This window comes from Sinohyriopsis cumingii, chromosome 8 (genome assembly GCF_028554795.1).
Source record: "Sinohyriopsis cumingii isolate HCF-2022 chromosome 8, ASM2855479v2, whole genome shotgun sequence".
NCBI lineage: Eukaryota > Metazoa > Mollusca > Bivalvia > Unionida > Unionidae > Sinohyriopsis > Sinohyriopsis cumingii.
Window position 1 is genome coordinate 116,555,616 of NC_142968.1, and position 25,125 is coordinate 116,580,740.

Here is a 25,125-nt window from a genome sequence, read left to right on the forward strand (position 1 = left end):
TTCTTAAACAGTAATACTGTCTAACTTATCAGAAACCAGATAGTTTGGAATAAACAAAAATTATTTTTCTTAAAGTACAAAAATGTAAAATACTAATTCAGTTAAGTTTACTCTGGCAAGAGTTAGGAATGTCACATGTTGCAATGCAACACATCTCCATGGTCTCACACAATATGTCAGTAACCTCATGAGAAGCCTGTCGCAGTCATATTACCCTTTAAATATTTCATATTTTAATCAATGTTTATGTTGGCATCAAGAAAAGGAATTTTGTGGGGTTACACAATTTGTCTTCTGTGAAGCTCGATCTCACAAAAGACAATTAACAAAGTTTTGTAAATCTGAATCTGTACCAACTGTCAACGTTATTTTCTAATATATTCATTGTTTAATGAAAATAGACTGTTACCTGTATTCCATCACATCAATAACCTGCAGCACCATGAATGTTGTACTGTGAGAACTGACATGGGACAACCAACCTAAGAAGACTGGACAGCGAGAGGAAAGAAATGTTTTATTTTCATTTTACCTAATTTACAGACTAGCGTTTCATGTGATTAAAATCTAAATTTCTGTCGAAAGAAATGAACAAAAAAGATCTTAATTGGAAATTTCATGTAAAAATGGATGGAACTGATTTTAAATCAGTTGTCATCAGCTTTATATGTTGCTATAAGGTTTGGAGTTTGTCCTAAGGGATTTTTGGGGTTTATAAGCCGATCATATACTTTCAGGATAATGACATGTTTACTTTACCCTTTAACTTCTGTATGGATGAGGTTAAGTGCCACTAGAAGTAGATACATCTACGATCATCTCGTAAAAAACAAGAACCATTACTGCAATAACATTTTTCAAATTAGCTTATAGCATGTACACAGCTGCTTATAGACTGAACTCTTCAACATCATAATACCCTGGCAGATAAGTGTCCCTCATGTTTATGTTAAACGAATGAACAGTTAAGACTCAACTGTCAGCAAACTATGAACGATGCATCTTGATCAGAGTCCATACTGGGTTTCTCAATAACCCAGGGTTCTAAGCAATTTACCCATGAAAATTTCTCATGAAACATGTATATAATGAGAAATCTATAGTACAGCATGAAAGTCCATGACCAAAGTATTGCTGAAACAATTTAAGCAAAACCTTAATAAACTGGTGACAATGACTGTGACGACATCCCAACTGGAAAATTATCTGATATGTATTGAATCCTAACCAAGAGAATTTCAACAATGAAAGACAGAAATAAAAGAAACTTGGATGCCATCTTAAAAATGCATTATTTACCAGAATTATGATAAATAAGAAGAACTGAAACAGAAATTTATGATCAAATGTCAAAATGATAATGCACTAACACTGCCATGATACCACATGAGCAAGTATTATTGCTAATTATCTGAAACTCCCACAATATCACATAAGTATTATTGCTAATTATGAAACTCCCATGATACCACACAAGTATTATTGCTAATTATCTCAAACTCCCATGATACCACATGAATAAGTATTATTGTTAATTATCTGAAACTCACATGAGTAAGTATTATTGCTAATTATGAAACTCCCAAGATAGCACATAAGTAAATATTATTGCTAATTATCTGCTTAGATGGTGACATGTAGCAGATACAGTGCACTGTTCCAATTCTGAAGTAGCTGCACATAAAATAGCATGGAAATCAATCAGAAAAATATGGGAATGCAAAGTTAAAAATAAAATGCATGCAGAAATTGCTCTAATCTCATAAGCCAAGATCATCATGGTCTATGAATATACTAAACCACAATGTTTGAGCTTGAGAGAACTTCATTTAAACAGACACACATTATCTCTCTCTCTCTCTCTCTCTCTCTCTCTCTCTCTATATATATATATATATATATATATATATACACCAGCATGTTTGAAAGATAGTTATTGTAACCAATATCTGCTGTACCATGATGCCTGAAAGTGATGTAGTAGCTTTTGACTGTAACAAAAGGCCTAAAGGTTAGCCAGTTGCACTCAGAAGGACACTGATGATGACTTTGTACCAGTCACTAAAAACCCAACATTGTCCCTTGTAAGCCTTTAAAGTGGAATGCTTTCTAACAAACAAGATTCTCTCCACAACAGAAGGATGAAATTTTCCTCCTGACAAGAGACGGGCATAAATAAGCCTGACCTGAAAAGGATGAAACACCTGTGACTGGTTATTAAAGCAGGTTATGAATAGGGGTTTTCCATTGAATTGTCAATCATTAGACTTGTCCCATGTGAGGTACGGGTGGGGGTATCAAAATCACTGCATTCCGACCGCTCATTTTCTGAACTAGTCAATGAATCTGCTCTCTCATTGGCACTTGAGAAAGATGCAGGGTTGTCATCTCCACCAGCCTATTGCTTCTCTATTTGTGGCTGACCAGATGTTAAGTTGTTGTTATTGTCTGCATCATCTTTTGGGCAAAGGGGGGAGACCACCATGGTGTCCTCTACTACACTAGCAAGTGATGTCTTGGTATGAAGATTCTGTACACTAAACTCTGTTGAGTGTTTCTCACATCTCTCCCTACCCTCAAGGTTTTTCTGCAGCACTGAGCAAAAGCGTAAACTACTAAACATGTACTTAATGGGAAAGGGAGGAATGAGTAAGAGTTGTTTCCCTTTGTCCATGCCATGTTATAGATGGAAAAGAAATTTAATCCTTCCAGGATTGCTGGATTTGGGAGGTAGCAGAGTGTATTTCTAGGCAGCAATGTGATCAAGAAATATTCAATGGAGAAACTCCAACATATGAAATTTTACAACAAAGTATTTCATATATGTTAATCACAAGATAAGTACAGTACAAAATTCTTTGTAAAAGTATTTGACTTTGAACCTAATATCATACAGAGATCTAGGAAACGCTGATTTACGCGTATTTGGACGCCAATTTTTTATCTGCGATGCAGAAAATCACTGAGGTGGGAGTCCTCCGTACGCATGTAATAGGTGTGTGGCAAAATTCAAAGACTTGCCAGTCCTGCTTCAGCCACCTGTTTTGTGGGGAAAATGTGTTGTTCAATTAGCTGTGCTGATATTTACAATGACAGAATTCAGTGACTGAAAGACCCCTTGATGTACATACATGTTGCCATTTTATAAGAGTACATAAAAAAGAACATGATGCAATACCTGGGCAGTAAGTTAAAAGGCTCTGACTGGTGGGCGGGTGGGAAAATGTACTGATATTTACAGCGATTGAATTCAGAAGCAGAAAGACCCAGAGACGTACATGTGGTCATTTATAAAAGTACATCAAATAAACAAGTTTAGCTTTCATTATTGTGTTCATTTCTGAATGTAGCAGAATAAGCAGTGCACATGACCTCAGAATCAAGACATGTTAAAACTTAGACAAAATGCCATTCGTAAGTGGGTGACAAGTCGCCTAAAAATGTAAACTTCGCCTTCTTCTGTTTGGAAAGCGTAAATGATTTCGCCCTGTGATTATTTAAGAGGTATATTGACTGACCATACCATATTTTTTTAAAATGCCCCTCACCTTAAACCAGTTAGTTCTAGTGTTGAGGCAAAATGTATTCATCAAGGCATCAGTAGCTAGGCCTAGTTTTTATATCAATTACGTGGACAAACAAACTCTTGCCCATTCACAAGCATTACGTTTTGATAGCTGATTGACCATTAACCCTTTTCCGAGTAAGGTAGCAACTATCAATTTCCTGCATGATATCCTTTGAAGATAAAACATACAAACTTGTGTTTTAAGATCAGAATCGGTGATCTGGATATTTATTAACTGCCTCTTATACACTATATTGTCATAAAATTAGTTTGAAACTGTAAGTGAACCAGTAGGCCTAATGGGAAATAATGGCGGACTTCGCTAAGTCTGGATTGTACCAGTTTATTAGATTGTCAGTTTTCTTAAATCATCGGGCAAATATATTCAGAAAAAATATACAAATCATTGAAACCAAAGCATAGGTATTATTTTATTAAAGATTTAACTTTAAAATGCAAATTATGTAGGTCAGAAACGTATGGGACAATGCTATGTTGTGGAATTCGCGAGATGTGCTTTAAGGTCTAAGCTGTTTTCTGACTTGACAAGTATTTGCGAAAATACGAGGAAAAAACAGCAAATCAGATACTATTTATTTGCCTAAAATTACTACAAGTAGGTATACAAATAAATAAACCATAAATGTGCGATCATGTCAATGGACTGTTGTAATGAAGCTATATTATAGTGAGTGATTACATTACAAAAACCTCTCCATCTAAAAATAGATGCACTCACATCTGTGTTGATTCTGTAGGAAAGAAGGGACTGCAACTTTTGATGGTGGGACTCCTATTTTTACCAAAATGGGAGTCCTGGACTCCTAGTTTTAAAATCCTAGCGAGACCTCTGTCATAGATATATCAAGATATAACTGCATTCTAAGTTTGGTTAAATATAAAATTACCACACCTCCAAGTTATTAAAATGGTATCCTTCATGATTCTTAGATATTTCTATAAACTGGGTTTGATTAGAATCCATGCATATTTCTATGCATTATCATGCTCACAAGTCATTACCAATAAAATCCAAAGTCAAGACTTTCAACCTGCTGACAATCAACTTGTTTAATGTGAAACAACTAAATATGATACCTAATTAAAATTCATTTATATATGTACAAGTCTTGGTGTTTATATCGTACAAAGAGGTCAAAATGGAATTGCAAGCAGTGAACTCGGATTTGATCACAGGGTCAAACAGGTCAGATTTTCAAATTCCTTCAAGGATGTCTCGATGTGAAGGTGAACAGATCTGTACCATTTTCATTCAAAAACCAATTAAATATTCCACAAATTGTTTTTTCTATGTGGTGGCCATATTGGGAGATTTTGGCACCATCTTCATTTAGGACCAACTATATGCATTACAATACGTGTAGCAGTTAGAATACCATGTCAATAAAATTATCCATTCAGGAAGTGAAGCAATAAAAAATATTTCAATGATGACTACAGTCAGAACTATTTTGTGTCGTCACATCAGCACCAGTTTCACTTTAAACTTTATATTAGAAGTGTTTCAGTGAAAGCCTATGTCAATTAAACCATCTGTTCAGGAGGATTAGCAACATAATGGTTTTTAACGAGGACCAGATGGTCATTTTGTTAGGTCAGATCACCTCCGTTCATTTAGGACCAACCACATACAGTAAGAATTGTTTTTCGTAAAAATCCTATGTAGTTATGACTATTCAAAAGAAGTGGCAATATCAAGCTTCTGAAGATGGCCATCTTGCAAGTCATGTTAGAGAGCTGATCAGTACAATTTGTACTTAGGATTAACCACTTATCGCACTAATTCTTATCATGTTATAACCATCAATTCATAGAGCTGTAGCAACAATTTTCAAGATGACCATGATACTGAAGTTCAGACCAGCGCCATCTTCAGTTAGAGTGCACTATGTACCATAAAAAGTCTTTTAGTGAAAATCCTGTGCTGACATGATAATAACTTCAGAAAGATTTACAATAACATTATTTCAATATGACCTCTGTGGGGGTCATATTAGATGCCTGAGGGGCTCCATTTTCATTTATGGCAAACTAGACCTTGAGATGAATGTGAATCAATACAATCCTCCTTGTAGTTTAGAATGAATAGCAACCTGACCTAATCAGTGTATGCCAAACAGACGGATAACAGGTCATCAAAATAAACTCTTTTGGTCTTTCACCTATTGAGTTAATAAACTCCATAAATCTGACATTGTCGTAGGACATGGGGGGGTAACTCTTATAATCTGATGGTTCACCCTCAGATTCAAGATTTCAACCTCTCCATTTTGAAAATCAATTGTACTGCATCTTCAATTCTGAAATCAGATGGGGAACTCAGTTGATACCGTATGCAGCCTGCAGACTGAATGACAAATGTGTAAGTATCTTCAAAAATAACAAATTACTCACATTTCCAATTCATTTGGCATAAGAATGTACTTGGACTTTAAGGATCTTGCCACAATATTGTCCCAAAAAAACTGCAGAAGTTTTTCCAAATGATCATCACTAAAATATAAAAAATACAATATACAAATATCTTGTCTGGTGTTTTTCAATTTTGCAACAATACATCAACATCAAATGAAATTTAAAAACATGCAAATAGTTCCAATCCAGGAAGCAAAATAATGATACCCAATTTATTAAGCACCTGTATGATACATTATGGAAAATTACAGACAATAGAGTCCAGTCAACTCCAGATATAATGAAGCATAAAGGACCAAAACAAAATTCTTGTTACAACTGAGAAATAATAACATATAAAATACCATAAATGCACTATCTGAAATTTCTCACATCTGATTTTGTTATAAATGTAAAGTACTGTGTATATGTATTTTATCTTTATCAAGTATTTAAATTTGATATGTTTTGTGTAAATATTATCTTGTTTTCTATAATGTCATGAAGGTCCAGTGGGATAAATAATTAAACTTTCCTCACCCTCTGTAGTGCTCTTACTGTAAAGTCTAGTATAATTTATTTTAAAACTTAAACATAAAAAGTAAAATTTAAATATATAGTCTACACGTGTCATACCCTCCTTAATGATCTAAGGAAAATCATCTCCATTCTTTACAGAGGAAAGAAACAGAACAATAATATAAACTGGCATTCTTCATTTTTTAATCTCTGTGTTTGTAAATAACTGGTACATGTACAAGTCAGACAGTCCAAAGTTATTATTTGCTGTAGTTCTGCCAGGTGTGACTATTCGCCTTGAATCAATCCATGTATGGACTTTGAAAGGCCTCATCAGACCTTGTTTCAAATGTTGCTGTTTTTTTCTGTCAGTTTTTTTCTTGTTTAATGCTTTTCATGGTTGGAATTTTTTCTGTTTTTCAGTTTTTATTTACTGTTTTAAATTAAAAATAAAGTGTAAAAGTATTTACTACCATATTTCTTGTAAATTTTTGAACCATGTAATTTTCTGTACAACATCAATCCACAAAAAGTATTATTAATTAAATGTATCATACTTCTTTGTAAATAGAAATTTATATTTTGTCAAATCATTTCAATTTTTGTACAAAAGGTTCTGTGAATTAGTGGGAAAAAAAATATTGCAAAAAATTTAAGAGAAAGAATAGATTAAAATTATATACAGTGTACAATGGAGGGTTCATTTGTGACCTTTGTATCAATTTTTAATTTCCTATATGTTTTTATTTATATAAGGGAGTAATGTAGCATTACTCCAAGCACTGGCCTAAGGAGAATTACTCTTAAGACTATATATATATATATATATATATATTATTACGAGGATGTATATTAAAATCCCTAAGGTTCACAAATCTAGGGACATTGATTACCACAGATAGTACTACAACTATTCCCACCCTAGCGCTAAACAAGCAATTTCTGTAATTCACTCCATACTGGATTTCTGCTTGGTATCGAACCTAGGACCTCTGAATGCGAGATAAGACAACTATCGCCTTCTTGCACGTTCGAGTGCCCATACTACCATGGCCACCTCCACTGTAGACAACTGGTCAAGTAGTTGTATTGTTTTATTATATTTGATCTTGTATATGTACTTGGGAAATCCCGTCCTTAATCTGACCTTGATTATAGTCAGCTTGCTAAACCTATAGGCATATTCATTTAGCATGAAATAACTCAATAGCCATGTGCTTTTTGTGACAATAAATATAATCTAAACAATAATTTACACTCAATTCAGATGTTTCAAGTGACAATCAAACATTCAAAAGCCCAATAATCTGATAACTGAGCAACAAGAATTACAAGCTCCTTGTCTCCTTCTCCTTCAAAATCTTCAAAAAAATACTCTGCCAAATAAACAGTACTGTACACATTGACAAAACACTGTTTCATCCATTTCCCACACACACTTTCACTAAAAACAACTGGCCTTTGAGTTATCTTTTTTAATTATAATTTAATGATGTTGTTGCTGCAAGAATTCAAGTTCAAAACTTCCGGAACAAGGGCTTTTATCATTGCATAAATTAATCTAAAAATTTCACTTGTATGTCATTATTTAATAGTATTGTTTGGATTGCTTTTAGTTATTTATTGTATTTAGATTCATAAGCTGATAGCAAAATGAGACAAAAATTGTACATTTTATTTTTTACATTAATAGTTATGTCAGTATTGTGTGTCACACAGACCTTGTTTGGGTCCTATCTTTTTATTTGTGTACATGGTCAGTACTCCAAAATAAAATTATATTTAAAAAAAAAACATTTTTCATACAATGAAACAAATAATATTTTTGGTATATGAAAAATTACAAATCGTAAATGTGAAAACAAACATGATTGTGGCTGTCGCATACATAGTACTTATTCCAATTGCACACAACACAAAATTACAGGCTGATCTACTAAAAATAGACAAAATGTTCTTTAAACCACATCATTTACTTTTGAATATTTGTTTACAGAACTTTGGATCAGTAATATTTTACTTTAAACAAACACTGTTTCAAGTTTTCAGCCAATGCAGTTTCTTAGTCATCGTAAATTCTACAAAAGCATACTCTGTGCATGTCGACACAGTACATTCAGTGAAATCAATTTAATTCATCATTGGAGACAAGATCATGAGGATCCTTGTGACATTCTACCTAAATTGTCTGATATATTCAACAAAGACATGTGTTGACATAATAAGATTAAAAATATGTGCAGCAAATGAAACAATCATGTGAAGCGAGACATGGCATGCATGTTATAATAGCTGTTAGCTCTCAAGTCAACAGGTAGGTAGAAGAAGCAGTGGACTTTCATATAACTTGTCTGCATTATTAAATATGCTTTAACAAAATATTTACAATAAACCTCTCAGGAACCCAGAACAGTCTTTTAGAAATCTATAATTTGTTTCATCCCTATTGTGCTGTATTTTCTTACTAAATTTAAATCTGTGTTATCAATGCTCATATCAATTGTGTCTTACTGTAAATATTTGTACCCTAAAATTAGGTTACAATGACAAAGATGGAATACCTTGCAATGTGACACAGCAGGCCACCATACTGGATGATACAAAACTCCTCTCGTGTATGTTTCTCCACCTCCTTGGCACAGAAGTAACACCAGAACTTTGCCCCCGTCTCAAATTCCAAAGGTTGTATCTCAGGATTGAACAGAGTTGCCTTTGCTGTTTGAATCTGTCAATTAATAATGAACTTTATAAATTAGACCATTCTGATGTGAATCTAATGCATGTGTAGCTTCCTCATTTTCTTAATACACAACATGAAGTACTTCTTACAACATTAATAAATCTGCATGTTTTAAGGCCTTGTCCAAAGTGTCTTGAAACTTGTTCTGCAGCAATATACTTATCCTGCACTTTCACATAATATTGAAAAGTTTTATAGGTAAAAATTTTTTTATGCCGAGGAAAATCTACCTGCCATTCTATAAAATATTTGTGCATGTCTGACATGCCCATTGATGATCACTGTTAACACCTACATGTACAATCCCTCCCTATGTTCCATACAATACTTCAAGAAATCCCATCATAAGTCACGTATGATATTTCAATTCCTCTCTAGATTTCATACAATATTTCAACAAATCCCTCCCTAGGTTTCATACAACACTTCAAAATATTCCTCCCTAGGTCTCAATACTTCAACAAATCCCTCTGCTGGTCTCACACAATTATTTCAACAAATCCTACCCTAGGTCCAGTACGATACTTCAACAAATCCCTCCCTTGATCCTGTACAACACTCCAACAAATTCCTCCCTAGGTCCCGTACAATACTTCAACAGAGCCTTTTCTAAAGGCTTTGTACAATACTTCAACAGAGCCTTTTCTAAAGGTTTTGTACAATACTTCAACAGAGCCTTTTCAAAAGGTTTTGTACAATACTTCAACAGAGCTTTTCTAAAGGTTCTGTACAATACTTCAACAGAGCCTTTTCTAAAGGTTCTGTACAATACTTCAACAAATCCCTCCCTAGGTCCCGTACAATACTTCAACAGAGTCCTTTCTAAAGGTTTTGTACAATACTTCAACAGAGCCTTTTCTAAAGGTTCTGTACAATACTTCAACAAATCCCTCCCTAGGTCCTGCACAATACTTCAACAAATCCCTCCAATGGTCCCATACAATACTTCAACAGAGCCTTTTCAAAAGGTTCTGTACAATATTTCAACAAATCCCTCCCTAGGTCCCGCACAATACTTCAACAAATCCCTCCCTTGGTCCCATACAATACTTCAACAGAGCCTTTTCTAAAGGTTTTGTACAATACTTCAACAAATTCCTTTCTAGGTCTAATACAATACTTTAACAAATCCCTCTCTACATTCTGTACAATAATCTCACCAAATCCCTGTCCAGGTTCCATACAATATTTCAACAAATTCCTATCTACCTGTAGGTCCAGTAGGATAGTTGAACAAATCCCTCTCTACATTCCATACAACATTTCAGCAAATCCCTCTCTTCATTCCGTACAATATTTCAACAAATCCCTCTCTACATTCCATACAACATTTCAACAAATCCCTCTCTACATTCCGTACAACATTTCAACAAATCCCTCTCTACATTCCATACAACATTTCAACAAATCCCTCAACACATTCCGTAGAATATTTCAACAAATCCCTATGTAGGTCCAGTAGGATACTTCAACAAATTCCTCTCTAGGTTTTGTACAATATTTTAATCAATCCATCTAAGTCTGGTACAATACTTAAATGAATCCCTCTCTGCTTTAATAAATTCTGGAAAAGAATCAATTAGTAAACGATCAATAAAATCTCCATGCCATTCAATAAAATACCTGTGCATTTCTGACATGCCTACAGATGATCATTGATAACACCAACAATTCATCTCCAGGCATCTTTGCTAGCCAAGGTTCCGATATGATAACCCTACCTAGACCCTGACTGATCGAACAGATATTTTAGTGCTTTGTCCTAGCGACATCTATTGGATTTCATGAGCTGCTTCCTTTAGTATGTAATGCCAATGAACCAACAGCGTCTAACAGCTGTGCATTGTCATCAGTCAAAAATGGAGGAGGCAACTGACTTAAAAAGGATACTTTGTAAGTTAACATCGACAGTATGACTACGTACCAGAAGGAAGTCATTACAGGTGTATTTGAGTGAAAGGTATTTGTACTAACATGGACTGGCAGTGGAAAATTGCTTATTTATTAGTCCTTTCAAGTTGTGTGTTCCCCTTGTCCCAATCATGTAGGAACAGTGTTCAAATTTGAAAAACTTAATTTTGATTGGCTCGGTGGCTTGCAGTATCCAATGAAGTTCAAAGGCCCAAAGCACAGAAACATCTGCTTGGTATGCCAAGGTGTAGATAGGGTTATCATATTGGAACCTTGGCAAGCGAAGATGCTCTCTAGAGCCCATACAATATTTCAACAAGTTAGTCTCTAGATCCTTTGCAATACTTTAACAAATTCAGGGAATTTTTAAAAATTAAATCATCAATAATCAAAACAAACCACCCGAAAGGAATATTTTATTCATCAAACAACTCCACGCTGCCTAGTACACTTGCTCACTGTCCAGTGTCTGACAAGTTAACAGAATATGGGTAAAATTATAGGTCACTAGTACCTATTATCCAAACACTTCTACTTTAAACGTAAGCAAAAATATAAAACTCGACAATTATTATTATTCCTGATATAAAATACTCATATAAATCAGATTAGGACTGCATGATTACATGACTCAATTAAATTAGCACTGTGAAGGGGTTAAACGATACACCTGTGCCGTGTATCGATATGATTCACAATACACCCTGTGATATGATACATATCAATACACATATCACCTTGATGGTCTTTCCATCTTTGGAAGGTAGAAGGTACCCCTTTATGTGTATTGACATATTGGTTGTATTTCCAATATGCAGATTACGGACAGAGAGATAGTTATCATATATTTGTATGCAATTCTCACTGATGACAAGAAAACAGAAATACTTTCAAACTGACTACCTGCTGGTTGTCAGTAAGTTCTGTTCAATGTTTTAAGCCATTTTATGGTGGTTCCATTTAACTCACTTTAGCCAACAGGCCCTTTGTGTTGCACAGTATGAATGCTTTGAAAACATCTGATTACCAATTTCATGCCTCACTTAAGCAAGGACAGACATTACAATGTTATCTTCAAAACAAAAGAAATAAAGCATTTTCCTCATGCAAAAGAAGATCTCATCTAGATCAAATCCAGGCATGGGAATGAGGATGAATACCAGCAAAATCTATTACAATGTACTTCCTGCAGATGTAAAAGACTGTTATGGCCAGAAATACTTGTATCTGCTAGTGAAGAAGGAAAATTATTCATAACACCTGGTACTATTCTAAATTTATAAAAACACTGTACACAAGGTGATAAATTTTAGCAGTTTGAGATCTGCTCCTTTGCTGATACTGTGTTAATTCCATTCATTCCATCAGCACCTTCAGTCACTGGTTAAATATCTCTGAATAAAAAGAGAAATTCCAAATTTGTTCCACATCTATAATTTAAGGAGAGATGCTGCCAGGATTTTATCTTAAGGGGGACTTCACCGAAAGAAGAGGAGAGTAGATGGAGGAGGAAATGGTCATGGTTCAATATTTACCCCACACTTCAATATTTGTCTTTCTTCTTGCAACACTTTTATAGAGCTCTAATGAAATCAAAATCTTTAAAAGATGTCACCTCTAGCAGTATAAGTATTAATCTATTAATTATTTCTAAACATACTCTGTTCCTTATCAATGTATGAATATTTTTCTGTGCTTCCTTCTGAAAGGGCATATGCATAGCTAGCTTTGTCAGCTTGAAGATTTTGGGGAACTGATCTTTGTGGCCATATCTGCTCCAAAATAGGCCTTATCACTAGCATAAACTTACTGCCTTGAATCAGTAGTTTACTGACTACCATGCCAGATTTCTTATCTTTTTCATAATGCTGTATTAGGGTTTTTAGTGCTTGTGCAGACAGAGGTATTCAAATAAATAGCTTTACTTCTTAATTTCATTTTTTTTCACCCTTGTTTATTCAGTTTATCTCAGCTCTGATATGGATATATGGCTATGTAGCATATGATTCACAGGGCTAAATTGATTGAAGAAAAAAAAAATGAAAATTGCATTCTACTTATTGTCTGTATTTTAATTAGGCTCAGTATTCTGCCCTTTCTACATTCAATTTTGAAATACTGCTGACAGGGAGACTGACAGTTATGCCCTCTACTTTTGTCCATCCAACATGTATACTGACTCATGCACAACACCATTTTCGGGCTCAAAATCACTCACTGGCATCTCCATTATTAATTTCCCAGCTCCAATAATCCAATATACTTCATAACTTTAAAAATTATTGTCATCATCAGTATTACCAGCCAGTATTTGGCAAAAAAAAATGTAATGAACCATGATGGGAATCAGACATTTTTGGTTTCTAGGTGGCCTGTATTTTTTACATGCATTTGTAAAACTTCCTTCATGGAAGGTTCAAACTATGCCATAATGCTTATTCCTGGGCAAAATGTGGCAATCAAATTTAGATTAACATCATTCTTGTCATGCTTGAAGAACCTAGACGTGTAAAACAGCTGTTTACTAGAAAAACGTATCTCACGACAAGATCAGTTTCATAAAATCAGTATACTTTGTCGAGCATATTTTCATATGTGGGACTTTCAACTAAGTTATGGGAGTTCTTGTGCATCACTGTTCTCCAAGTATGCACATTCATACAAATTTTGCATGATTCATTCAATCACACACCCTGACAGCATCTCTGTTTAAGTACTTTACATATCAATGACTTATGTGAGATGTTACTCTGTTGCTTTGCTAGTGTTTCCTGTTTGTCATGCAGGGAATAAGATACACTAAGTCTTGATTGTTATTTATTATTTAACCTGGACCGGAACAAGCAATAACCACCAATAAGATTTGAATGTAACATTTTTCATGGTGTGACACACCAGTAGTGTAGCTTTCAAATCGACCAAAGTAGACAAGACAAAATTAAACATAGAAACTTCGCTCACAAGTGGTAAGTAAATGAGGAGTAAAATACTTCATTATACATGTCAAACACGTTTGGAAAGCATCCTATATGCTGAACATGCTGCTGGGTTAAGATAATAAACATGGAATGGGTGGCGGGGCAAATAAAGAACCATGTCACTTTGTTTTAATTTGCAGACAGAAAGTGAGTACTCTCAATAGTCGTTTTTAATTTTACTAACAAAATGAGTGCCTAGGACTGCAAAAACTATTTCTGATGAATTCTATATTTAAAGAATAACAAGGCGAACTAATAATTATTCATGACTGCTGAAAACTAAAATGACTTATGTAAGTATAGTTTTGTACTGATCCTCCTTTTCTTGTATCAATATGTGTATCATTACAGCAAAAGTATTGATGTATCAATATATCAATCATTTGTTTCACCCCTATCACTGTGCATATCTGATTGATAAAATTCATAGAAATGGTTGTGTTTGTACACATATGGGGAGAACTGTATAACAGTAATATCAAGCAAGAAAATATTATACCAACACTTTACCCATCTAAGTATTTAGGTTTTAAACAGAATGCATTTTAAATCCAGCTGCATAAAAACATTCAACCAAACCATGTGCAAGTTGTAAAGTCGTGTGCATGCTCTGAAGTCAGCATACATGTTATATAAACATCTTGCACAGTATCTGATTTGGCTTATCACATTACAATCACACCATACTAACCAAAGATCTGGCATTAACTTTTCAAATATCATTTATTATAAACTGCCAATACAATAAACTAGTCCCCAAACCTGAAATGATACTGATGGATGTTTTGGGTCCCATTTCACGTGCTTATTAACCCATACAGTCTGCAACACATCAGTGGGCATTTACACATTTACCGGTATTTCTCATGACTGTCAGATGAAGGGTCCGTTTGGCACTGTGTAAAAAATATTTCTGGATCAAATCAAATATCTGACAACATGTATATCCACATGGAACAACATCATTGTCGCTCTTGCAATCAGTCTAAATTACATTGCTACATCCAACTTTTCCACTTTTCAGTTGGCTGGAATGCAACAGAAGCAGGCAATGCCAAAATCGGTTAAAACGATAAGTATCTTCAGTGAAATGAAGCTATCTACACAATTTCTTCAGTATTTCAGATTCCAATGCATTCCAGCGAACTTAACTTGAAAATACGTCTATTTCTTTGTGTGAGAATTTGAATTTACTAGAAAAGACATCATAATAAGTAAAGTTAGACTAAACCATGACTTTAATTTGTAGAAAAGCGTCAATATGGGCAGCCAAGTGTACGAGATATTCCTGAAAATTTTCTTGTTCCAATTTTAACTGACACCATAACACACTACACATTGCCGTTATTTAGGCAGTAAGACCCCAAAACATCAATATCAGGGCCGATGTCTTAGCCCAGATCACTGAATTATCGTAGTACTTAATGTTCTTATCAGTACATATTAAAACTGTTTTGCTATTGCTACTTACACTGTACTTATAATTTGTAAAGTTTCAGTGGCTTTCCCTGTCTATTCCTATAAAAAAAAAACTGTCAATCAAAGCTTGTAAATGTAAATAAAACAGCATATGGTGGCTGACCCAGATTAATATACCATAGGAGAACAACTCTCTGTTATCAAGGATATTTGCCTAACTTACATATGGTAGCTCGGAGGTATTATAATAAGCACAAAATACAATTTATCTATGAGAAGAAATGTCCACGCTTGTACTGGTATAATATTTCCACAATAAACGAAATGATCCAATGATAAAATTGAACACAAATGTAATTCAAATGTAAATCCATGAATAACAACATTACAAATTAAAAGCAATTATTACTTAACTGTATATGAATTTTAAATGCAGAGGGCAAAGAAATGTAAATATATAACTATTATTAATATTATTGAAGTATTACTGATTTCAAGAAAGTTTAACTGTTAATATTCTTATTTACATACAAGAAGTATGATCATAAGCAACATTTTGTAAATTTTGGTCCATGTTGGCTAAGGACATGTATGTCACCATCAGTATATGACCTATAATCATCAAACATCAGACGATACACTGAATATATTTTGTAATCTAAGCCAATGCAGGCACAGCAAGTTTGACTGGAGTCTTTTATATGATGATCAACATAAATGCATGCACTTTACAAACAAGTTAAGTACATTCTTTTTCATTGTAAACTTATAAAAATGTTGACATTTTTGAAGAAATTGTGCTGTAAGATATTTGCATCCTTACTGGCTACAGCTTTAAATCTATTAACAACTGCTAGATGGTGCGTGTCCAAAATTAATCCAAAAATTCTGTTTGCCGTGATAATATTGAGTCCAAGATAATACAGTGTTGGAGTACACATTATAGCAGCATGAACCAACTTGGGACACAACTCCATCCACACTAAAAAAAAACAGCCTCACTTTCATGTCTACGTTGGCTGGCCTCTCATGGGTGTTCTATTACACCATTTCTTATGTTTATTTTCATTGGCTGTTTAAAATTAACATCAAATATAAACTCTTGATACATTAAACTTGTAGTGCAGTCACATTAAGTTCCAAAATCCTGCTGGAATCAAGGATTCTGATTGTTTTGAAAATTTCAGAAACTTGATTTCCATAGTAATAGCTTCTGCACTGGTTTAATTTTACCATATCTTTGAAGCGCAATCAACGAAAAATATATGCCTTCAAGGATTTTATGTGTAATTACTGTAAAGTGTTTGCACTTACTTTGATTTCAATTGAGGTGTCATGTGTATGCAAACCAGAATTTGATATTTCAAAGATGGCAGCCGCCTAACACATTTGGTATTTTGGACACAGACTTTATGTTTCAGCATCGAATAACAGAAAGAATAAAAGGTTAAACAAATTCACAGTATTCTATATGTAAGTGTGGCATATTGAGAAGACACAAATCAACATTACTGTGAACATTCCGCACTTACATTGCTGTTTAAATTTTTTTTTTTTAAAGCCCCAGTGGTGACAAAAGAAACTTTCATTCTAACCATTGGTGTGTGGGTATATTTAAATTAAAAGAGTACTTAGCATGGTTGGTAGCTGTCACATTTAGTATTTTGGAAAGGAAAAATGCCTTACTTATGTATCCTGCTATAAATAGACAAAAATCCATTTACAGGTTTTACTGAATATTGCATTTCTTGTATAATGACATGCTTAGTATGAAATAACAACTTTTGTCAAATAAGAAGGAGACATACACAAGAGACTATTTCTATGTCATGAACACCATTTGCTTGCTTTTTCCATGGATTGTTAAGTACTAATATTGCGAATTTTGAAACAATGGAAGGTCAAATATTTTTGTCATCATTTTCTCATTCTTTGAATACAGGCCCTGTAAATTAAAATGTTCCTTCACAAAAAGTTTATGTGAAGCAACATTTATGTGGTTACCTCTCTATATTACAACTTTGTGTCTCTAGCACATTTGCCCCCAAACTAACCAAGAGTTCTTAAAATTGCTACAATTATAATATATAAACAAATCTAGAAAATCTACTTATGGTCCAAATTTAAAAAGACATAGCATTTTATAACCACTAAATAATCTTTATTAATGTGCCACATTTGGTTTTGATACTCTACAAATAAAAAAAATGCTGGGTATGGTACCACTTTTTGGCATACAAATAATTAATTCTTAGACAGCATTAAGTCGACGTCGTTTAAAAAAAATCATGAAAATACAACTTCTGACATTTTTCATAAAATAAACTTTTATATGCTTCTTTCGACTAGCACTGCATGTGTGCAAAATGTGACTGAGCTATCTTTCAAAACAAAAAAAAATGATTGGTTCGTGCTAATTATGGGACTAGAAAAGTTGTTACTACTTTTGTGTAATGTCCTATGTGCGTCGCTTACGTATTATGAGTAAAACATATCTCACAAGAACTTATGTTATCTGTTCATAAATATGCCGGCATTACATAATTATTTAACTTATCCTCCATAATTTCATCCTATGCCGAAAATGTGTTACACAAGTTGAGTAACGAAAACGTGTTAAAAGAAACCCAAACAAACAACGATTTCAAATAGTCAATTTAGCATGAACATCTAACCTTGTTTTCAAATTTCGTTAGAATATTTTGCAATATTTCTTTGTGTCTTTTGGAATAAAGATGTTTCTTTTTCTTCTTATGGCTGATTTTACAGAGTGGACAATACTCAAACTGAACGAAAGATGTCGTGTCCGCCATTTTCACTACATTTGACTGGTTACTCTACTTTTCGCACTTCTGTCTCACTGAATAGTTTCGTACTTTGACACCTAATTTTCAAGGTAAAAGACATGAACCTAATTGTCATAAGCCTAGCATTTGTAAATTCACACAGACGCTAAATCTGTAATGTGGTTTAGATTTACTTTGAGTTAGGCTTAACAAGAGTTTGGAATGTTGGTGACTACCTGTCACAGTTAGGCTAGCATTGGAGATCAAACGCTTAACTTGGGCTGCAAATGAAGCTGCCTTGGCTTACGTAATTACGTATTTCTGCTACAGAGATAAATATAAAAAAATCGAGATGGTTGAGTATGCTAATGTGTTATTGTACTAGTGAACTTTATTCATGCATAAGACACATATTGATTCTTTTAGCAGCCTTGTAACAAGAAAATATTAAAAATAGCTCTTTGCTGTCAAAAATGAATGTAAAAAAGAGGGGTTGGTGGCAGGGTTGATTCAGTATGAAAGCCACCAGTTGTGTAAGGAATTAACCTGATTGCCTCAGTCAAAATCTCACACGCATGCTTTCTGCAAAAATCATTAGTTAGTTTTTATTTGTTTCTTCAGTGTTAAATTATTCTAATTTTTCTGCAGTGGGTCATTGTCGGACGGAAATTCACCAGATAAACTGTCCAGTAGAAACATGATGGTTCAATGCGCAGCTCTAAATTGTGTGAATAATAGCAGTTCTGGAACAATCCTCAATTATTTTACTCTTTTTTCTCCATCTTTGAAAAGTAAGAAATTATCTACCAAATGAAATAACATTAAAGAAATGTTTACGCTTTTCTTCCACACTAAAGTTCAAGACTGTTTTCCACTCGTTGTATAATAAACCCCTCCTTCCCATTCTGCATTCATCTTGTTTGTGTAATGTCGATAATATAAAAATAAATCACTTATAATTGAAAGTCTGTGTGTTCATATAAACTCGTTAGATTTCTTATAACTACACACACCGGAACATTACGATACAATTTTTTAAACAAATGTTACTGTTAACTTTCTTGATTGATAAATCTATTATACTAACATTATTCATTAATGTGGTAATTACTCTCAAACTCGGACCAGGCTGATTCGGTACAAATCTCGGACTGATTCGGCCCATATATCTGACTGATTCTCCAAACTTCCAAGCTGATTCGGACCATGTGAAATGTTATTCAGTTTAGTCCAGGATTTAAATGTCACATTTAAATTTGTTTTTAAAGATGATCTTCTCATTATGTCCCAAGTGCGTTGAGCAGTTCAAATATGCATTTAAAGTAAAAAAAATCCCGTTAGTACGCGTGATCATGTTTATTGTGCATCGGCAATTTAGTAGCGAAATATTTTGTAAACTTCTCGTTCAACTTTAAATAGTTTGTTTTATTGAAAAATAATAAATTACGAACACTGACAAAAAAGAAGATATAAACTAAATGATGCGCGTAGTATATGTGAGCCAGAGGCGTAGCTGGGGGGGGGGGGGTGGGCAGGGGGGTACATATGTCCCCGGGCGCCAAGGTACAGGGGCGCCAAAATGAGTCTTACAACGTTACATTATAATAAGTAAACGAGGGTAATATTCAAAAATGTGATTAAACGGGGAGGGGGCTGGGGCGCCAATTTTATAGTTCGTCCCCGGGCGCAAAATATCATAGCTACGCCTCTGATGTGAGCTTTCAGAAACCGTCCGAATTATGTGCATTAGCCATAATGTTGAACTCAATAGCGACCGGATTTGATGCTTTTTATTGAGTTCAAGTATCATTCGTCAATGGTTAGCAAATCTCAATGAAAAATCAGACTAAATTGTTCAGTTAAAGAGATGATACTATAACCCTTTGGATTATTGACGGTCAGCAAGAATTCAGTCGATTTCGGGTCATAGAGGTCCATGCCATAAAGTAGTCTCAGGATGACTTTAGTTATTAGGTTGGAGCCCTTTCATATATAAAACTGCAGATGTCACATCATGCTTACATCCGCTCTATTTTTCCAATTAAAATGCATTTAATGATTTGAAGAGCAGCGCAAAAGGGATAGATACCACTTCTTTTTCGTTAAGTACAGAAGCTGAGTTGATCAAATGGAAAAGTTGAAAAGTTGCAAATTTTATTGATTTAATAGGTTATTAAGTTGAAGAAAAACAACAATAAATAAAGCCTTAACAGCCACGTGGCGACATCTCAAAATTAGTATATATGATCCTTGGGGCGACTTCTCCAGGCGCAGTGGGGCGTCTTCTCCGACCACCATGGGACGACTTCTCCTAACACCTGGGATGAGTTCTCCCAGGGCGAGTTATCCATAATTCATTATCAACAATGCCTGTGTGTACGCAGTGTCTCCAATGACGTCACACCCGCTATTTATTTTTACAGGGGGAGGGAGGCGCGTTGTTCTATTCAAGACGGATCGGGAGAGATGATCGGTTTTTCCATAAATTTCTTCGTAACGAGTAAGAATAATAGGTACAAATTTTGAGAAAATGAGCCTTATACATATAGCAACTTATATATGAAGTTTGCGCGAATTTCAGTTTTGCATGTTTGTCCCCTTTAAGTATCCGGCCGCCAGGTCTGCGGATAATTGGGTTTCATGTTTCTAATGCTCCCTGCGTATTGCCGAATGCTAAGCATCCCACGTAGGGAACCAGGCTAGTCTGCGGAATAACTAAACAGCAACCCCTACATGCACTTGCCAGAGTAGAAATATAACAAAGACTATAATTAGGTATTATTATTTTTATTATTATCGTCGTAGTCATCGTCAATTATTATATCCCGCCTCTCTCTTTAACTCTTCAAATAGCAACCAGCACACTTAAAAAATAATTCGCATTGACTATACTATAAAGTATGACAAAAAACTTATTGAAAGTTTTGTTTCTTCAATATATTTGTCTGCTTGCTTGCGTCCGTGTTTGTTTTTCTGTTGAATAATCTGAATATGAAAATGTTTCAATGGAAGGAGAATAAAGAAAAACACCAAGTGAAAAATGTTGAGTACTAGATAATTATTTTCACGGTCGATTGCCTTGTCCACAAGTAGTACACAATCTCAGCAGCTGACAAGCACTTTTCTGATGTGAACCTTTCGTCTTCAGATGTTGTTGGTAACAGGTTGGACTGACAAAAGTACGCTGACAAACAGGGCAATGCACTCGTTCTTGTCCTTCGTCAAGACAGGGTTGAGAAGCCAAACATCCCGAGCATTTCCATCTACAATGCTTGTGTTGCTCTCGATTGTTATATCCATAGTCACATTCTCACAGTAATAACTGTATCTCAGGAATGAACTTTTTGCCTCGAAACAAAAGAGGTCCGCTCACTTCTTGAGGGTGTTCTTTCATGGTGTAACGTGGAGCTTAGACATCTTGCAAAGTTTGCATTTCAGGAATGCCACAGGGTGTGTCTTCGGATAGCCCCGCTTGCTGTAACAGGACTCCCGCTTCACTTCGTTTTATGGCTCGGTTTGATTTTCGAATGTTCGCCCAGGCTCTTTTCCATTCTACCGTGTCGTTCTTGTCGGCATACGTTCGTCCCACCACGATGAAACTACTAAACACATCTTGTCTTGAGGGTTGTTAATTAGGACGAGGCTCATTTTGGTGCTGCGAATGTCATCAACCAATAACACCTTTTTGCGTTGTCCGGTCCTTTGTGGAAGAGACACGTGGGTCATGATCAGTGTGGATTTTCCATCAGTGATGTGAAATTTGTCGTTGGATTGTTGCACTTATTGAACCTTGTTGATGACTTTGGAAGGTGTCAATGCTGCTTGGCTGCTAAACTCGATCCAAACGGGGAAAATCAAACTGTTGTGATGAATGGAACGTCTCAAGAGATCGTCTTCTTTGGCTTCACATTGTCGTTTCAGTGTGGTTAATAAAGAATCCCATACATCGGTGATGAACTCTTCTGCTTTCTGCAGCGGTACGTCGGACTTGAAATCTTTAAACTTCACTGTGCACGAGTAGGCGGTGGTTCTAAATTTTCTAGAGGAACGCTTTTCCGTCTCTCGAATTTGGTTGTACTTTTCAGGGTAGCGGTTGTGAACTTTGATTGGGTGTAGTCTCTCTGGGTCTGGATTCTGGTTCACTCATATCACCTTTAAAATCGCTGGCATGAATTTGAGTCAAGACTTCACCTACTGTGCTAGGCAATAAATCACGTTTCAGCCTCTTACTTTCTTCTTCTTTCTCCACGACATGATGTATTCCTATATAAAAGGTCAGTCTCTTTACTCACAGTATTCATTTCACTCTCAATCTGAACAGAACGATGGAAGAACCCACACAGAGCGAGCTTCTGATCAGAGCTTTGTGAAGTATCATAAAAAAGTTTTATTTAGGCAAGCCTACGGACTACTCTCCCTCCTTTCGAGATAAACGTCAAGATACTCGCTATATCTTTAAGAAGAAAGGGCATTGGACTACAGAATGTCCAGACCGTCAAAAAAGCAAGACAGGTGTCAGAAGAGACAAAAGTCAGGATACCTGTTATCATTGTCAAGAGAAAGGACACTGGTCTTCAGACTGCCCTAAGAAAAAACAGGAGCAAAAGGAAGAGAGGGGTTCCAAGCAGGAAAAAGAAGAGTTACCCTCCCGAAAGGAAGAATCCCGACACGTCCATAAAGAGAAAAAAGAGAAGAAAAGAAGACGAGACGAAAGTGAAAAAGAAGAGGAGGAAAAACCTGTGACAGTGAAGACATTTAAAAAACAGTGAGAGTGAACAAACACACAGAAGAAGTCTATAAACATTTTAAAGTGTTGTGTTGTGAATTGGATTGCAAAATTTATACCAGAATAGACCATACAGAAAATATAAGTGTCTCTTGGTTTTGATATTTTTGAATATGGACCTACACTTACTCATTCACACACGTACATCATTGGGGCAGAAAAGGGATTTTGAGTTTTAATTGATTTTGGCAAAATGAATACTATCAATTTTCGAGTCATATGAGTGGCCCTGAAAAGGACCGTTGGGTGTTTGTTTTTTTTTAAAAACAAACTCAGGAATGGGACGTAATCAGCTTTAACTGCCATAAGCCTTTGCCACGGCCAAGGCCTACTTCTGGACTTGCTCCTTTCGACGATTTGGTAGAATTCACTACTTTTGGTATCTCAAGCGTAGCAGGTGTGTTGACGGGGTTGGGCTGTTCTGCCCGGGAAGGTCTTTTTCTCTTGTGTCGCATTAAAGAAGTCTGATACATTTCTTTAAGACTCCTTAACCACGCCAAAATGTCGACGAGTACCGTAGCCGTTTCACTTTCACTGTCCTCGTTCCCTCCTAGACCTTGATTCTTCTCTGTTGCTTCTTTTTTCCTGTCGTTTCCTTCTTCTTGCTTCTTCTTGCTGTTGCTGTTGAAAGAGAAAAGCTTGTTCTGCTTCCTTCTGCTGCTGTAAAAATTTCTCCAACTCTTCTTTCTGTCTCTGTTTAAAATCACCGACGTGTTGTAAGGACGGAGAAGTTGGCGAAGGTTCTGGTACCGGAATAAATTCTTGAGAAGAAGAGAGAAAATCCACTAAATCCCAGTTAAAATCTGTCTCTTCTAGAACTAGGAGTGTGTTGACTTTGGTAGCCGCTGTATGCCATCGCTTCTCGTCTACATTGCCAGTGCACCCCAATTCATCGTCTTCTTAGTTTCCGTCGTTTAAAAACTCTATCACATTGATTCACTGCGCACAGACACTAGCGCCTCTATACAGGGAATTCGATGTTACGACCAGCTCTTCTCGGATTGGAAGACAGACTCCACATTGTGACTGAATTTTGTAACGCGTGTTAGGATTGGTGAAAAAAAAAAACTCAATCCGTTTCGATCCACTCTTCCACAATAAATAAATGCAGTCTACTGCATCGTATCGTCAGTGCTGTTCCCATATATGTCAAATCATCGTGGACAATTATCCGGATCACCGATACGAGCGTTTGGAAAAGAAGAATTTATGTGGAGAGACAAGGCTGTCTAAAGCGAGTCTTCATCTACGGTCCAGAAATCAGAAGAAGTATGCGAAGAGAAGAAGACATGCAATGCCCTCTGTGTTAACGGTATGATGTTAACAAAACACCAAAAGCCCTTTTTGGGGCCACTCATATGCCTCGAAAAGATTTGCTTACTTGCTTAAAATTTGTTTTAGTCGGTTGTGATAGACTGCTGTTCATCAATCTGTGTCTGTATGTTGTATATGTTATATATGTCTATCTCCTGTCAAACGTTCTAGGGTTTTTTCCCGCTCTTTGGTCCCGATTGAGGTCAGCCCCTTGCTAAATTGTTACCAATCTTCAGTACCATGAAATCACCGCACCTGTTCCATTCCTATTGTCCATTTATTAATGGTAAGTCCCATTGTCCCTATACAGGCCCAAGACCCTTTTGACTGGGATTTCCATTGTCCCTATAAATCTTGTCCCTAAACAGGCCCACGACCTATTTGACTGGGATTTCCATTGTCCCTATAAATCTTGTCCCTAAACAGGCCCACGACCTTTTTGGCTGGGATTTCCATTGTCCCCCAATCGCCCCACTATACTACTGACCCACCTACATCTAACCCAGTTCACACAAATCCACCAAAATCTTCACCAATTCCACCCAAATCTACAACAAATGTAAGTAAAACCTACCCCAAATATACCTTTGATGTACCTAATATACAAAGTCTATGTTACTAAGGTATCATATATTACACAAACATACTTTATATCAGAAAAGTCGATAAATGGTAAAATAATATTAGTT

General features: G+C 35.4%; 1 protein-coding gene across 1 annotated transcript in view; it reads right to left on the reverse strand.

Annotated features, from left to right (window-relative positions):
• The window catches only part of LOC149794467 (centrosomal AT-AC splicing factor-like), a 45,041-nt gene extending 26,673 nt beyond the window's left edge, over positions 1-18,368 (reverse strand). Inside the window, exons 1-3 of the mRNA XM_089968709.1 lie at positions 18,226-18,368; positions 9,064-9,227; positions 5,984-6,082 (exon numbers count right to left, since the gene is read on the reverse strand). Coding sequence (XP_089824835.1) covers positions 5,984-6,082; positions 9,064-9,227; positions 18,226-18,363 — 401 coding nt within the window. The 5' untranslated portion in view covers positions 18,364-18,368. The remainder of the gene's footprint in view (positions 1-5,983; positions 6,083-9,063; positions 9,228-18,225) is intronic.
• Positions 18,369-25,125: the final 6,757 nt, after the last annotated feature.